The following is a 16,030-nucleotide window of genomic DNA, read 5'->3' as shown; positions in this document are numbered from 1 at the left end:
TGCATTTTAGTGTCTTAAAATACCAATCCAATTCAAGATTTAAAAGCAGAGCCAGTATCCCTTATTCCTACCAGTCTCAAAAACTAAGAATTTTTATTTATTCTAGGCCTTTCCCATCTCAGTGTCTGAAAAGGGCAGACATAGGCAGGCAGGCAGGAATCCCTCAGGAACTTCAGCAATAACCTTTGCACAGAAGGGTTGGTAATGCTAACACAAGGCATGTGGGATAAATGTCACAGGTCATCTTAGTTATGTTGATTTTCTCCTGGTTTAGGACAGCTTTGTCATTTCAAAACTCCCAAAAAGGGGTTTTCAAGCATGAACCCTACTGTTATTCCTGGGATAATGAATTCATTGTAGTGCTCCTGACTCTGCTGCAGTGTTCACGGGGGCACAAAAACCAGCTGAAAATGTATCAATCCTTGATTTCTGTAACAACACAGAGGCCACAACCGGTCTGCTCATACCAACTGGAGGAAAAAAAAACCCAGCAAACCACTTTTTACATACTGTCAAGTGCTCATTTACCTGAAAAATATTTATTATGTTGTGAAATGCATTAGTGTATATAATGTAGCACTCCTCAGACAGTCCTTACCCAGCACAACCTGCTTTCTCGGTTTCTGATCAAAACACAGAAGGGTTGAAATTGTTAAAATGGTCCCAGCTGATTTATTCAAGCAGGTCCTATTCTGCTTTAGCCTTTCCCATATTAGACTCATAACCATAAAACCACCTAAAAAATAATTTCCAAGTCATGACTCAGGGCTCCTTTATTCCCAACTTACCTACAGCTTTTCCAGTTTAAAAAATCTTTGCCCAAATATAAACCTGGAATTGATCTCAAGGAATCCGCAGGTGGCAAAGTGGCTGTGAGGCGTGTTTAAACTGCCTCCCCAGGAACCAGGACATCGAATTCTGGGATTGCACGCCGCGGGAAAATCATAGAATCCCAGAACAGTTTAGGTGGGAAAGGACCTTAAAGCTCATCCAGTTCCAACCCCCTGCTACGGGCAGGGACACCTCCCACTAGACAAGGATGCTCCACGCCGTGCCCAACCTGGCCTTGAGAGAGACTCAGGTACGTGAAAAATCGACAGAAAAATGCACAGCAGAACCGAGTCAGGCGGCTGAAAAACCCACCCTCCACAGCAGCCCCGCCTCATCCCCTCATGGCGACTTCTCCTCCTCCCCTCACCGCGGCCCCGCCTCATCCCCTCATGGCGACTTCTCCTCCTCCCCTCACCGCGGCCCCGCCTCATCCCCTCATGGCGACTTCTCCTCCTCCCCTCACCGCGGCCCCGCCTCACCCGTCACGGCTGCCGCCGTGGTGCACTGTGGGAGCCGCAGTTCCCGCCCACACCTCGCGTGGCGGGACTACACCTCCCAGCAGGCGCGGGCGCGGCCGCCAACGGCGGGGCATGCCGGGAGCCGTAGTCCCGGCGCGCCGCACGCCCGCCCGGCTCCTCCCTCCCCCGGCGCGCACGGAAACCCCGTGCGTGCGGGCGCGGCGCTCTCTCGGGCCGCCGCCGCCATTCCGCGAGCAGCGCGGGCAGCCCGCGCTCCGGCCCAGCCGCCCCGCCCCAGCCGGCCCGCGCCGCCCCTGCCCGCCTCGCCATGCAGATCTTCGTGAAGACCCTCACGGGGAAAACCATCACCCTCGAGGTGAGCCGCCGCCGCCGGACCGCGCCGCCCGTGCCTGCCGGTGTTCCGAAACGCGTGGATGTGCCGGGAGGCAGCGGGATGCGCCGGGAAAGCCCGGGATGTGTGGGGAAACGCGGCCCTGCGTTGCCTGGGGCGGTTCGGGCCACGCGGTGGAGGCCGGAATGGCCGTGGCAGCACCGGGCGTGTGCCGGGAGCTCCTCGTGGTTTTTCGGCCTATCTGGGCTAATTGAAATGTGCAGCGCGTTTTGATTCTGTTGTTGTGTTTCGTAATAGGTTGAGCCTTCTGATACTATAGAAAATGTAAAAGCGAAGATCCAGGATAAGGAGGGTAGGTTCAATCGGCACTTACTGATTATTAAATATTGATATCAATCCGTATATGTTGTATGTATTACTGTCAGTGCACTCTAGTGGATTGATGTGTGCCTTACACAGTTGTAATTTTCTGCAGCAATTTTTGATTTTATTGCAGCCTGTTGTAGCTCACGCCTGTCATTTATTCCTGATTTATCTCACCACTAGGCATCCCTCCGGATCAGCAGCGGCTGATCTTTGCTGGGAAGCAGCTGGAAGATGGACGCACACTGTCCGACTACAACATTCAAAAAGTGAGTAGGAAAGGGTGGACAGAGCAGTGCAGTACCCAGGAACTGGCACAGGCAGAGCTGACTGACCTTTTCTTTGCTGACTAAGAAGTATTTCTAATAGATTTAGCCAAATCAAGGGATTGGGCAGTGTTGATGCTGGGAACTTGGGATGCCACCTTAATAGCAAATAATCCTTTTAGAGCTTTCTTAAGTGCCTGGCACTTCAGATGTACTTTCTCTAGGTAAAAGCAGGAAGCCTGCTTAAATGCTGCACTTGCTTTGAGAAGGCATTTTGAGTCTCTTTCATGTGCTTTGCAAACAGGAATCAACCCTTCACCTGGTGCTGAGACTCCGTGGTGGTGCTAAGAAAAGGAAGAAGAAGTCTTACACAACTCCCAAGAAGAACAAGCATAAGAGAAAGAAGGTTAAGCTTGCAGTGCTCAAGTACTACAAGGTAGGCAGAACTAACTCGAGAAGCTTGATGGAGACTCATCCCTCACCAGGGAGGATGTGGAGCCTGTAACTGGTCTGCACAGAGCCTGCTGTATTTAATATTTAAACTCATTCTATTTGCAAACATCCTACGTGTTAAATAAAAGGCACACGATCTATTGCAGCTGGGCCCTTCTGACTTTTATCTCCAAAAGTTCGATGTAGTTACTGTTACAAAAACTATTACGCCAGTGGAAAATACTCAGAATTATTTTTGTCGCTAAGAGGTGGAGAGTGTATGTGAGCCATTGCCTGTTTGTCCTTCCCAGGTGGATGAGAACGGCAAGATCAGCCGCCTGCGCCGGGAGTGCCCCTCGGAGGAGTGTGGCGCCGGAGTCTTCATGGCCAGTCACTTTGACAGACACTACTGTGGCAAGTGCTGTCTGACATACTGCTTCAATAAGCCAGAAGACAAGTAAATGTACCAGACAATAAAAATCTGAGCTTCTGTACGGTTTAAGGATTTATTTCTGTGGCGCTGTGTTTGCTGATCAGTGAGAAAAACCTGTGGACCTTTGGGTGCTGCCTGCCAGCTAGGGTGAAATACTTGGTATAACACCGAAGCAGCAACTTGATTTAAAGAATACTGGGTACCAGTTTTAAAAGGGAAAAAACCAACACCTGAGCTAACCTTAGATGTGCTCTCTTTAACATGAGACAGTTGTGATCTGGAAGAATTGGAAATTCAGAGGTCCAGAGTCAGGTCTGCAAGTGGGTCAGTGCTGGAGAATGGGGTATGGGAGTCCTGGTGACAGAATGCAGAGAACACACTGAAATAGTGCACAGCAGCACTGGGAGGGGAGGGCAGAGATGGCTCAGCTGTTTTGGACCCAAGAGATTGTCATCAGAAATATTTTACCGTGATAGTTTTACACACTTGAAGTGCTTGTAGTTACTCTGGTGGTTTATCCCATCTTCCACTGAGGGAAGCTGGTTGCTTGACACGATAGAAAAGCAGAACATTTCAGATACAAAATGTATCTGAAGTGCTCTGATGTAAAGAACAGCTCCTGTGCATCTCTGGAAGTTCATTTAATGTTAAGAGTTTTTTAAAAGGCCAGCCAGGAATATAATATATGTCCTTTAGTGTTCATGTGTTAAAATGTCTTTAAAAGCCCGGGTCCCAGGAAGTTGTCTGTCGAACTTCTTTTTCTTCGTAACAGATAATTTCATCTCCAATACTGAATTCCAGATTTTTGTCCAAACTCAATCCACAATCCATTCCTGTTTTTATTACCTGAACATCATCTTTATGGTACTTCAGTGATGATAAACATCCTACAAAGAGAAAATGCATGAAAGAGAGGCCACCAGCAGCAGAGCTGAGGAGTGGTTTGGTTTGCCCTTCCTGCAGAATTAATGTTTCACTTTGTGACTACACAAGGAAAGCAGGAAAACGTAGGGATTGTGGGTGTTGGGGTTAATGGAAGTCAGACACCGGCTCTTTTGCACTCTTTCCTACCAGAGTGGATGGTTGGAAAAAGATCTGGGAACAGTACACCAGCATTTGGTGGCTTTCTTCTCCATCCTGGACAGAATTCAGGATTGCCCTAGGATCCTTGGTACTAACTTCCCAGGGGACTAGCAATGTCTAAAAATACTAAACACAAATCCATGTTTTGTGGGAATTCCACTCACCTTTCCAAATGACATCCTTGTTGCGGATTAGCTTAAACTTCATTTTTCTGTCCAGCAGCCCCTTGTGCACTCTGCATCCAGCCACTGGAATTTTGTTTTTTCCTACTGTGACAGAGAAGGTGTCAAGAACAGAAGCTTCTCCTAAAAGTAAAAAATAAAGTTGAAGTCCATAGGAATAACAAACTGGCACGAGGTAGAAGCAGGCTGCATTTTTTTACTTGCCATGCTTTTTAACAAAATAGAAAAGCAGTTACAGGGTAGTATAAAATAGTTGATAAAAGAGGAACACTTCGCTGGGGAATAAACTTGAGGCCACATTCTGAGGCAAAAACACATCAGTCAATGAAAACTCACCTACTGTACTTTCCACCACAGTTGGGGGCAGCCTGCTGTTCAGCTCATCCTTCAAGTCTTCTATGAGTTTGTAGATGATGTTGTGAAGTTTAATTTTTATTCCCTTTCTATCAGCCAGCTTTTTGATACTTTCATTGGCTTTCACACTGAATCCAAGTATTACACCTGATAAATGAAACAACTGTCAAGTGATGACTACAAGAGATGAGTCTTTGAACAGTTAAAGTGAAATTTTGCAGCACAGGGTACATTTTATTCCTCCTTCTCTTTTAAGGGGGGACCGTTTGCCTCACTCACTAGGGCACACGGACTGCTACAAACCTGCTACCGAAATAAATGGCCCAAAAAAGCCCATAGAAAGTCCCTGATGACAGAGCTGGAGGTATCAAAGCAGAAAATAACACACACAGCTCATGTAAAGGACACAGATCTCTCGTTCTTGGGCTGGAGAACTAACTTAGCTGTCCAAATAAAGCTAGAAGTGAATTCTAAATGATTCTTGCCCACCTGTGGGCTATGGCAGGTGCACTGACCTCACCCTCTGCAGCAGGTGAGAATTACAGGGGATGAACAGCAACAACTGACTCAGTCCTAGATCCAGTTGCCTCCCTGAGCAAAAGGAAATGATTTTCTAACCTGCTTTTCTAGCTCTGCCCTGTGTGAACATCATAAAGCACCCTGAGTGAAGAGTCAGAGTTTAACCTTAACAACTGAGTTTCTGGCAACAGCTTTTCCAGAGTCCTTCCATTCCCATGAGACTTCCAGGCTCCCCTCCTGCACCAGCCTGAGGTTCAAGAAAGCATTTTTAAGATTGACATAAATTTACCTTATTGATGCTGCTAATTTTTATTGAGAAAAGAAAACTTGACTGAGGCCTATCCATTTCAGTAAGTCAGGAATTCCAAAATTGTAAAATGATTTTTAAACACACACCATTAAACGCTTCAGCAAGACTGATATCATTTTCACTGATATCTCCCATTCCAAAGTAGACAACATCCAGTTTACATTCATCCTCACAATCGTAGCTGTCCAGGATATTCAGAATAGCTTCAACAGATCCATCCACATCACCTGCATGGATAAATGGAAGTACTGCTGACTTTGTGCAAGTCAAAGACACAGAAATACAACTACTGTCAACTCCACACTATGCAACAAAGTCTTTTGACATCTGTCACTGTATTTCGAGTAGTATGTTAAAATTCATCCAAAAAGTCTGTTAATTCCAAAAATAAACTGGATAAATACAGTAGGGCCAGAGACTCTACATCTGCTGTCACTGTCAGGTCAAGTTTGCAGGTTTTCAACTACAGTCACTGCTTGAGTATCACTACCTGAGGTTAAACCAAGTTCCTCCTGTCCCACTTTAATATATAATTGTTCTTCTCTATTTTGCTGATGCAAAATGCTTATAGCTTGTATCTTTTATTATTTATATATATAGGGTTTTATATATGTGTATATATATGCTTATATAGGGGTTTATATGTATGGATTTTACTTAGGAGTTCCTGGATAAGTGGGTTGGGCATGTGAAGTTTTCCTGTTGTTCTGGCCCTGCTGGAAGCACGTCCTTCTGCCCACTGGATGCTTTCTGATGCCCCTGCTCTCAGGAGAGCAGTTCAATAATCAGTTTTAAACTGATTAAACTTTTGGTAACAGAAACTGTGTTTAATTTAGAGCTCTGTTTCAGACTGAGCATTTGAGAAGCACAGCATCAAAGGAGCAGCAAACAGACAGGGACAGCACCTTTAACTATTAATGACAGTGTGTTTTCATCCATCTCTGCTCTCTCCTTAGGCCTTGAGAACATCACATGCTTATTGGCCTTGTACAGCGCTGCCTTCCTCTGTCTCCAGGTCAGGTGGGACAGCTTCTGCTGCTTCTTCTCATATTCCAACCTGTGTTCCTTTTGCTTTGCTTCAATAACTTCCAGATCCTTCTTCATCTTCTCCTGTTCTTCAACATAGCTCCTCCAAGCCACAACTTCCTGTGCCCTTTGCTGGGCAGGAAGACAGAAAGATTACCTTTAAAGCACTGCATCAGAATGCTCTGCAATAATGCAGTCTCATCCTTTTGCATCTTCTCTACAGGCTCACTCATTTTCCTTCACTTTTAACTATAGGTTTTGCTGCACAGATGGCACAGAATGAGACAAGAGCTTTTCCTCCCTAAGCTACCACATGACTCAAGGCCTATTTTTACAGTATCCCCGCATTGCAGAAGAGAATTTATTGTTCATTCTTTCATGTGGTGTTTTTCCAGCTCTCGCAACACCTATTTCAAGCTGTATTTTGTGCATTTTCTCTTTGTCAGACAAGAGTTCTCTCTTTCTCAAATTAAAACACTGATCTCCTGAAGTACTGGATTGTTCCAATGGAGATGAGGACACTCCAGCAGGGGAAAGGTGGAAAAAGAAAGAGGCAAAGTGCAAGCCCTCATTCCTCTTCTAGAGCATCTAACTCAGGTCCCTTAATCCCCATGCTCCACCTTTCATGAAATTATCCAGGTGATTTAAAGCTCTCACTTATTTTGTTACTCAGCTCCTTCCCATCCACTTTCCTGCAGTGGGAACTTTCCATTGAACAGTTCTTTCTGTACCTCAGACTCTACTTCAAGGATTTCATCTCCTGCTGAAGGGGATTCCTTCCAGCCCATGATTTCCACAGGGATGCCTGGTGAGGCTGCATCCACAGCTTTGCCATTCTCATCGAACAGGAAACGCACTTTTGCCCAGGTCTTCCCTGCAACCAGAACACAGCCTTTCCTCAGAGTTCCTCTCTGGATGATGGCTGTGGTGAGTGGACTAGTGAAGAGCAGAGGAGAAAAATAACAGACAAAATGCAAGTGATGTTTCTCCCTGTCTTCACGGTCAGTGTAGGCACAACATAACCAGGATGGATTTGTGATCCATCACAGGCAGAATATTCCTGTGATGATTTACTAGAGCACTCACCTAATTTTTAAGTGAGTTAAAAAATCCCAAAATCTGTACTGTACTCTTCATTTCTGCAGATCAATCCAAAATCTGGCATTTGTGAACCCAGGAAGAGAATGATTTTACACATTAAGTGAACCCCCACCCAAAATAAAAAACAAAAAACAACAACCCCAAACAACAAATCCCAACAATTTCCTAGAATTCAGTTCAGTTTTAAAGAGGGCAGAACACACCTCATTCACACAGAACCTGCAAATGGAGGACTAAGATACTTAAGGGTAGAACGTCACGTTACACAAAACTTGTAAAGAATTTTTTATGTATTGACTGTTAACTTCATCATTCCTACTGTTTTAATAACATCTTAAAAAACACATTCTACCATTTTAAACTATTTCCTGTTACAGGATTTCATTTCAGGGATATGATGAATTTTGCCCCATTGGTTTATAACCTCTTGTGTTGCAGAGCAGTATTTCAAGGCTTTAGTTAGAAACCCTGCAAAGAAAGTGCTCCAGCTTTATTTACTGAGGCACAGGTGCCCTGAGCAGCGTGTCTGTGTTGTTACAAAGTGCTTCACTGAAGCCGCAGAGGTGGCAGCTGACTCACCCTTTCCCTTTGTCTTTCCGAGACTCAATGACAGTCCCCTCCACTGGCCCTGTGGCATCTGCCTTCAGTTCCAACATCTCTGCCAGAGCAACAGTTGCCTCTGCCAAAACCATCAGGTTTTCCCCCTGCATGAAACCACACAAAACCACACCGAATAAAGGAAGTGCCCAATCAAAGTGAGATCAGAAGTTGAACCCTTAGTGCCAAATTCCCCCACTGAAATGTGATGACATTTAACACCCAGGCAAGACTTCAGGATATCAGAGACAAAACGGTTGGACTGAATTACCAGAAAAAAAATGAGATATTATTGCTTGCTGGAAGTCTGAGCCTCAAAATACATTTCAGTGTGTTTCAAATAATTCTGGCAAGAGCCAGTAGCACTGAGCTCATGGCAAGGTATCAAATACCAGGAAGAGAAGCATTTTATTTTCCAGCTGCCAAATAAAAATGCATCTCTCTGCACGTATCAGCCAGCCATGAACACCATCATTTTTCCTACCACAATCTTACCTTGAGTGCAGAAATATTTACAGCCTGAACATCACCTCCAAACTCTTCACAGACCACATCGTGAGCCAGCAATTCCTTCTTTACTCTTTCAGGATCAGCTTCAGGTTTGTCACATTTATTAATGGCGAGGATAAGAGGAACTAGAAAGAGAACACACAAACTCAGCTCCAACCTAACCAAAACCTGCTGCTAGCACCACAGCTGCTAGAAAAGGTTACAGCAAGTTATGGCCACTTAGAACAGATCATCGTCTCACTTGTTGCCTCTTCCCTGAGCAGCCATTGAGATCTGAGCTACCAGGAAGAAGCTGGAGGAGTTATCCATGTAGAGAAGGAAAAAAAAAACCCAAACAATGAACCCCTGTCTTGGAAATATTTGTATTTTAGGATCTTTATGTATTACTGCAACATTCAGTACATTTTCAAACATCTCAGGGGATGATGAATGGGAGTAGGACAGTTACTCCCCAAGTTCTGTGGATCCCAGTCCAAGGAGGTTTGAGAGGTAAAAGCCAGGTTCCCAAAGCACCCCACACTGTACCTCCTGCGTTCTTGGCGTGCTGGATGGACTCTATGGTTTGCTGCATCACTCCATCTTCTGCTGCCACCACCAGAATCACGATGTCGGTGACGTTGGTGCCTCTCGCCCGCATGGCTGAAAAGGCTGCGTGGCCAGGAGTGTCAAGGAAAGTTATCTTCTCCCCAGAAGGCATGTGCACTGTGAACAAATGGTACGGCTCAAAATCAGCACTTCACCCAGCTTTAGTTGAGGTATTGTACATCAAGCATCACTCCTTTGAGAGCATTCTAATAATAACGACATGTTTTAGGCAGTCAGGCAATTGTTGGCACAGAGATCACAGGTGCTGTTTAAGCCTCAGGAAGGAGGAAGTGTCTTGGGATCCTCCATAATCCAAAACAGTCTAATTTCAACTGTGCAGACAATTCACTTTGAAGTTCCATCAACATAGCTATGACAGGTATCAGCAACAGACATTTTATGTTATGGTTTCCTTTCTCACCATTTATGTGGCACCTTTTTTCCCTAGTGAACTGGCAGCAAGTCAGCCTGCTGCGTGAGATGGAGAGGAAACTGTGTTAGACATGAGCACATGGACTTGGACCATACCAAGAAAAGCCCCAATGTGCTGTGTGATGCCTCCTGCTTCCATCGACGCCACCTGGGTTTTCCGCAGGCTGTCCAGTAAGGTTGTTTTCCCATGGTCAACGTGTCCCAGGATGGTGACAACTGGGGGCCGTGGGGTCAGTACTGCTGGGTCTGCAGGAGGTCTGTAATTACAGCAAAAATGGGGATTGTAAACACCAAAAAAAATTCACTGAGCCACAACAGCTAAGAAGAGGCATCTACCAGCACTTGGTGCTGCACAGTCGGGGCTGCCTCCTCCCCGAAGACCTGCAGAAAGACACAGAACTAAAAGAGCCAAAAAGAACAGCTCACAACTTGCCTCTTCACAGCATCTGTGTTTTTTCTTTCCTTTTCCTCTTTCAGTTTTGCTGATTTATACTTCATTCCTGATTTCTGAACAATCATCTTGATGTGGTCTTCATGTAAGATGGAATCTGGTTCTATTGAATCAAGGTTAATGTCTGTGTACAGCAGCACTTCGTAAATATGATCTGTGGAAAACATAAACACATTTAACAATTACATCCACAAAAACGTGGGACAAAAAACCACCCAACCCACTTAATTAGGCTTTTAAATTTTTTTTTGTGCTAATAAGTATTATTCACAAGGGAGTTTTCCCTTAGATAGATTTATCTAAAAGTTGCCGTTAATCTACATACTCGCAGAGAAGAACTTTTTGCAGATTTACTGAAAATTACTACTCTGTTAGCTGCTACCATCTTATTTTTCACTCAGATATTCCTAGCTTACTTTTCCACTAACTCCAAAAAAGAAAACAACTGAAACTCATCTAAAGCAAACAGCAAAGGAGTGATTCAAGAAGGAAGGAAATTTGACACATCTGACCATATGCTCCTCTCTTTGGTTGTAGAAACACAGAACATATTACAGTAGTCAAAAACTGCTACAGGGAGCAATGCCAGACAAGTCTTGCCCACTCCCAGTTAATCAAATGACTGTTCTAATGAAACACAAATTGCTCCTGAATCCCAAATTCCTACTGCTACTCTGGATTTTGGGCTGAAGCTCTTCAGCCACGAGTTCTTAACTCACAGGGGTCCAGCTCTTACAAAGCAGGGTGCCATGTTTTCCTTCCAGAATAATTTAGCCCCTGGGAACCACAGCCATAAGGAGCAGCCTGCATGGATCTGAGGCCCTTCTGCTGGAGGTGGCAGACAGACCTGGCTTCTTCACATTTAGATGTCTGGCCTGGCACTTTGGCTGGCCCGACTTCTTTTCTCTTTAGTCTGCACTGTGTCTCCCAACACTTCCTTGGAGCTGGGTACAACCTCCCTTCCCAAGGGATGGATCAACAACCACTAACTAGGGCCACTTAAGGCCACTGAAGACATCTTTGCCTTTCCCACTGGTGGAAGGGGTGTGGCAGATTTTGCTGTTTCAGACCCCAGAGCAGGCTCTCACCTATGTCTTTGCCCATAGCTTGTGCCAGTTCCTCCACAGTCATCTTCTGCCTTATCTCCACTTCACCTCTAGTCAGGGGAATCTTCTTTTTCTTCTTTTTTGTCTCCTACATGGAATTAGACACATAGATAGGAATACATAAACTAAGAAATAACAAAAACAATATTAAAAAGACAATGCTCTTGAGCCATATGAGGTAAAGACATCTTTTTTACTACAATACCAATTGCAATAAATTAATGACTTGACACATCATAATGAACATTTTAAATGTATAGCACACTACCCTTAAATCTTTTTGCATTTTTAATTTTTCAGAACAAGGACAAAAATCAATAAAACCATTTCCATTTTTGTTTGCAATCATTCCCTCCAGTGTCAGCAAAAATTCATTATGCCTAAGTCAGTATTTGAGAGGGAATGGCAAAAAAATTATACATTAAGTACATTTTGTCTTACAGATTTCTAACAACTTCTCTATATTCAAGAATAAAGCACCTTTTTTTTAAAAAAAATTAAATATTCCAACTGAGCTCTTGTACTTCCACACAAACCCAGGGATTACTGGATGTCCTTAATTACCTCCTTTGTGGCTAGATGTCTGCACTGTGATAAGGCAGCGCTGACTGATCTGTCTTTTTGCCAGAGCTGTGGTTGCAGAAGGAGGGACCCCATGGGATGTGCAGAGAACTGCACGGGCTTCCATGGTGCTCCACAAACTTTCCTGGAGGACAGGGCACGCAGCTGCCGGCAGGCACCGCGGAGCTGTACCAGATTTTCAAACCTCAGCAGCAACTCTCGGTTCATTTCCCCACTGAAAACACAAAGCACACACCAAGATCAGCCTCGAGGCTCAAAGACCCTCTTTCTCAGGATAAAATGGACAGGAACGCAAGGCATATGTTATGTTTCCAAACAGGCTTTTTAACACTAACAAAATTAAACTATTTAGGAGCTGATCCAGTTTTTCCATTTCCTTCCGTGCTTCACCTTTCTCCACACCCCTACTGCAGACACACAGATCTACTAAGAGCTTACAGATCTTTCATCTTTCTCCACTGATCTTTGATATAAACTACTAATTCCCCCTTCGAGGTTCTTTGACATCTCCTAAACCAACCCCCACATTTGCACTCCTCATGCTATACTGACAGAAATACCCAAGTACCACCTACCTCTCTAAGCAGCAAAACACACCTACAAAATGCCCTTTACCTGAGCATTTCAAGACAAAAGCACCACGGAAAGACCACAGCATGGCAGTGACACCAGTGCTGTCATGTGGCCAGAGACATCCTGTGAGGCTGAGCCCTGGCTCAGCAATTCAGCTTCTGTCAGATCATCCCACATCTTCTTTTAACCACCTTAACTTTGGTTTGAGTCATTTTGCCAACTGCCCTGGACAACAGTCTCCTCTCTGAGCTTCTCCTTTTGCTCAGAGCTGCCTATTCTGCACTGGCACAGGTTGCCCAGAGAAGCTGTGGCAGCCCCATCCCTGGAAGTGTCCAAGGCCAGGTTGGACGGGGCTTGGAGCAACCTGGGATAGTGGAAGGTGTCCCTGCCCATGGTAGGGGGTGGCACTGGATGAGCTTTAAGGTCCCTTGCAACCCAAACCCTTCAGTGATTCTGTGATTCTGTCCTGCTCAGAGATGGACTCTCTGTACCTTCCATGTCCCCTCTCACAGGTGTCCTTGTGTCACCTTCCCAGCAGCTCCAAAGGCAGGGAATGCTCTGGGCTCCTCTCAGAATGCCTGCGGGCCCTTTAAAACCTCCCCTGCACCCGGACACCTGCAGAAAGCGAGCACATGACAAACTAACCAACCAAACCCAGCTATTTTGGTGGTTCTTCTAAGCCCAAAGAGAACCTTAAAGGGGCTGAATCGGTAAAACCGAGGGAGCCGCGGAGCTGCCACAAGCCGCTGCACACACACACACAAACAACACAAGAAGACACTGGGCCAGCTCACAGCGGCGAAACCCACGCCAGGCTCTGACTGCGGAAAACCCTTCCCGGCTCCCGGGGCGGGCGAGTGACTCCCGCTGCTCTCCTGCCCATCGTTCTGGCTAATAAATACCTGTCAGCTGCAGCCCGCCCTCCCCGCGAGGGCAGCACCCTTCTCCGAGGCCCCGGGTCCCGGCCTAGACAGCCCGAGGAATGACGGAGGGAATGAGGGAGGAAAGGAATGAAGGAAAGGAAGGAAGCAGGGAAGGGAAAAGACTCCGCGTCCCCTCCGCGCCTCACGCCCGCTGCACCGCTCTCTGCGCACGCGCCGCGAGGGGGCGCGAGGGCACCGCGCAGGCGCAGCTGCGACCCTCGGGCGGCCCGGGCGGGGGCGGGGCCTCGCCTCACGGGAGGCGGGAAATCCCCTCAGGGGAGGCGGGACATGGAGCCCCTCAGGGGAGGCGGGACATGGAGCCCCTCACGGGAGGCGGGACATGGAGCCCCTCACGGGAGGTGGGACATGGAGCCCCTCACGGGAGGCGGGAGCTCTCCTCAGGGGAGGCGGGACATGGAGCCCCTCACGGGAGGCGGGAGCTCTCCTCAGGGGAGGCGGGACATGGAGCCCCTCACGGGAGGCGGGACATGGAGCCCCTCACGGGAGGCGGGAGCTCTCCTCAGGGGAGGCGGGACATGGAGTCCCTCACGGGAGGCGGGAGCTCTCCTCAGGGGAGGCGGGAGCTCTCCTCAGGGGAGGCGGGACATGGAGCCCCTCACGGGAGGCGGGAGCTCTCCTCAGGGGAGGCGGGACATGGAGCCCCTCACGGGAGGCGGGAGCTCTCCTCAGGGGAGGCGGGACATGGAGCCCCTCACGGGAGGCGGGAGCTCTCCTCAGGGGAGGCGGGACATGGAGCCCCTCACGGGAGGTGGGACATGGAGTCCCTCACGGGAGGCGGGAGCTCTCCTCAGGGGAGGCGGGACATGGAGTCCCTCACGGGAGGCGGGAGCTCTCCTCAGCGGAGCGGGGCCCCGGAGCCCGTCACCGGACAGATTTTCTGAGTTTATCCCCATTCTAGGGTTTTGAAACTAATTTTTAAAAATATCTATTTATCTATCTATCTACACACTTAAATTCGTTTTACTCCTGCCTGCCAGGAGACAGCAGCTTTTTCTTTGCAAAGCCCTCCCGCCCACCTCCAACCTAAAGCTTTAACGTGGCTGATTTTTAAGTCCTCTCTAATTTGGCGTCTCTAAAATAGCGCCACTTAATGGACTAGGGAAAACGAAAATCTAAGAGGAAGCTCTATAAATGAAAAATCCTTAGTGTTACCTGGTTAATGCTGGTTGCAAAACCCAGAGATAATCCCAAGGGTCTGCCTGGGACAGTGCTGCTGCTGCGGCGATCCCTGTCCGGCCACTGCAAATTGAGTGTGACGAGTAAGGACCATAATTTCCTTTACATATATTTGAGCTGTGTATTTCATGCTCTTTGCCCATAATGTGGGACCTGTGGTAGTTTCACACACGTGGTTTTCCACACGCTTACAAGAGCCGTAACTACGTGTTTTGTTGCCCTCAGTATCTCTCCTACAAGTATTTGCTCATTTATGATGCTGAGTGTTGAAAAAAAAAGTGTTCTGAATTTCAAAGGCTGGGTACTGACACTTTGAAATGCACAGGGCCCTTGAGTGTTTCTCCATGGGTAAAATGGGAATAATCATCTCAAAAAGAGATCACAGAAAAAAACTCCCTTAAATACCAGAAGTTGTGCAAAGCGCATTAAAAGCACTCCTGTTCCTGCACAGGGAGGCACATTGGGAAGGAAGGGCTGGCACAGGGACACTGCCAGGGCAACACATCCCGGGAGTGCCTGGGCTTGACCTGAAAAAGGTTTTATTGGAAAGATAAATTTAGCGTGAGAAACAGGCATCAGAGTTTACTGCAAATCTGCTTTCTGAGTTGATCTTCCATTGGATGCTGCCTGGAAATCTTCCTGTGCGCTGCTGTGAGGCTCTGGGAATTAGCGTGGGATCATATTTTATCCACATGTCTCTTAACCACAGAGTCATACTGTTTTAATTTAAAGCTTTATTACAGATTGCCCGTTTTTCTGAAGGGCAAACTGAAAACAAATAATTCTTGGTGCCATAGGTCAGGGCAATGGTTCAGATTGTAGAAATACTTTCCAACTGTGTGGCCATTCATGCTTGGCTTTGCCCCTTAGTTGCAATTCCTGATCATTATGGGTTGCCTTTAAAAAAATGCAAATGATGCAGTTTTTGTTTTTAGGGTGTATCATGAATTTTGATTTTCTTTAAAGCTTTGAATTTTTTCTTAACTCTCTTATCTAGCAGCGTTTTCAGCAAAACTGTACGTAAGGAGCAAGCCAGAACCTGAAATTATTGCAAGGGCACGTACAAAAAAATTAATAGGTTAATTTAATCTGAGACAAACACCTGTTTGAAACAACATCTGAACCAAATACAGTTCACACGGGATGCGTGTCAAAGCAATGTGTTAATGCCACTATTTAAGAAGGAAATTGCTTTAAGGCACATGAAATGTATTGAACTGCGCGGGAGGGGAGGCTCAGGTGGGATGGTGACATATTATATCCCACGTCTGAACCGTGGGGGCTGTTCCTTAGCTAAAATGAGTGCAAATCGAGCCAATTGACCCGTTCCTGGTGGCAGGATGCTGCCCGTGGGCGGGCCCGGC

At 46.5% G+C, this 16,030-nt stretch overlaps 2 protein-coding genes across 3 annotated transcripts; one reads left to right on the top strand and one right to left on the bottom strand.

The window, feature by feature from the left end:
- The first annotated feature begins 1,519 nt into the window (after window positions 1-1,519).
- RPS27A (ribosomal protein S27a) lies at window positions 1,520-3,207 on the top strand. Its single transcript, XM_048298780.1, has 5 exons — window positions 1,520-1,665; window positions 1,939-1,993; window positions 2,188-2,273; window positions 2,575-2,706; window positions 3,014-3,207. The coding sequence occupies exons 1-5, from the start codon at window positions 1,618-1,620 to the stop codon at window positions 3,161-3,163; spliced, it is 471 nt and encodes a 156-aa protein (XP_048154737.1). The 5' UTR covers window positions 1,520-1,617; the 3' UTR covers window positions 3,164-3,207.
- A 554-nt stretch (window positions 3,208-3,761) lies between these two features.
- MTIF2 (mitochondrial translational initiation factor 2) lies at window positions 3,762-13,668 on the bottom strand. Of its 2 annotated transcripts, XM_048298778.1 has the most exons (15): window positions 13,449-13,649; window positions 13,038-13,161; window positions 11,956-12,187; window positions 11,374-11,479; window positions 10,268-10,439; window positions 9,931-10,091; window positions 9,343-9,519; window positions 8,803-8,942; window positions 8,290-8,414; window positions 7,341-7,545; window positions 6,489-6,741; window positions 5,670-5,810; window positions 4,737-4,901; window positions 4,383-4,523; window positions 3,762-4,022 (listed from the first exon to the last, which is right to left on the bottom strand). In XM_048298778.1, the coding sequence occupies exons 3-15, from the start codon at window positions 12,178-12,180 to the stop codon at window positions 3,853-3,855; spliced, it is 2,181 nt and encodes a 726-aa protein (XP_048154735.1). In that variant the 5' UTR covers window positions 12,181-12,187; window positions 13,038-13,161; window positions 13,449-13,649; the 3' UTR covers window positions 3,762-3,852. The 2 variants fall into 2 exon arrangements, with proteins under 2 accessions (XP_048154735.1, XP_048154736.1); XM_048298779.1 differs by lacking the exon at window positions 13,038-13,161 and having other exon boundaries at window positions 13,449-13,668.
- Between the last annotated feature and the right edge of the window lie 2,362 nt (window positions 13,669-16,030).

The sequence above is a fragment of the Corvus hawaiiensis genome, chromosome 3 (genome assembly GCF_020740725.1).
Source record: "Corvus hawaiiensis isolate bCorHaw1 chromosome 3, bCorHaw1.pri.cur, whole genome shotgun sequence".
Lineage (NCBI taxonomy): Eukaryota > Metazoa > Chordata > Aves > Passeriformes > Corvidae > Corvus > Corvus hawaiiensis.
The sequence above is the reverse complement of the archived record's forward strand: the minus strand, read 5'-3'. Positions and strand labels throughout refer to the sequence as shown.

Excerpts from the sequence above, each read along its gene's own strand:
- RPS27A (XM_048298780.1), top strand. The coding sequence starts at position 1,618 with ATGCAGATCTTCGTGAAGACCCTCACGGGGAAAACCATCACCCTCGAG. Across the intron at positions 1,994-2,187 it reads GAAGATCCAGGATAAGGAGG|GCATCCCTCCGGATCAGCAG; the intron begins GTAGGTTCAATC and ends TCTCACCACTAG. Across the intron at positions 2,274-2,574 it reads CCGACTACAACATTCAAAAA|GAATCAACCCTTCACCTGGT; the intron begins GTGAGTAGGAAA and ends CTTTGCAAACAG.
- MTIF2 (XM_048298779.1), bottom strand. The coding sequence starts at position 12,180 with ATGAACCGAGAGTTGCTGCTGAGGTTTGAAAATCTGGTACAGCTCCGC. Across the intron at positions 11,480-11,955 it reads GACATCTAGCCACAAAGGAG|GAGACAAAAAAGAAGAAAAA; the intron begins GTAATTAAGGAC and ends AATTCCATGTAG. Across the intron at positions 4,524-4,736 it reads TGTGGTGGAAAGTACAGTAG|GAGAAGCTTCTGTTCTTGAC; the intron begins GTGAGTTTTCAT and ends TTTTACTTTTAG.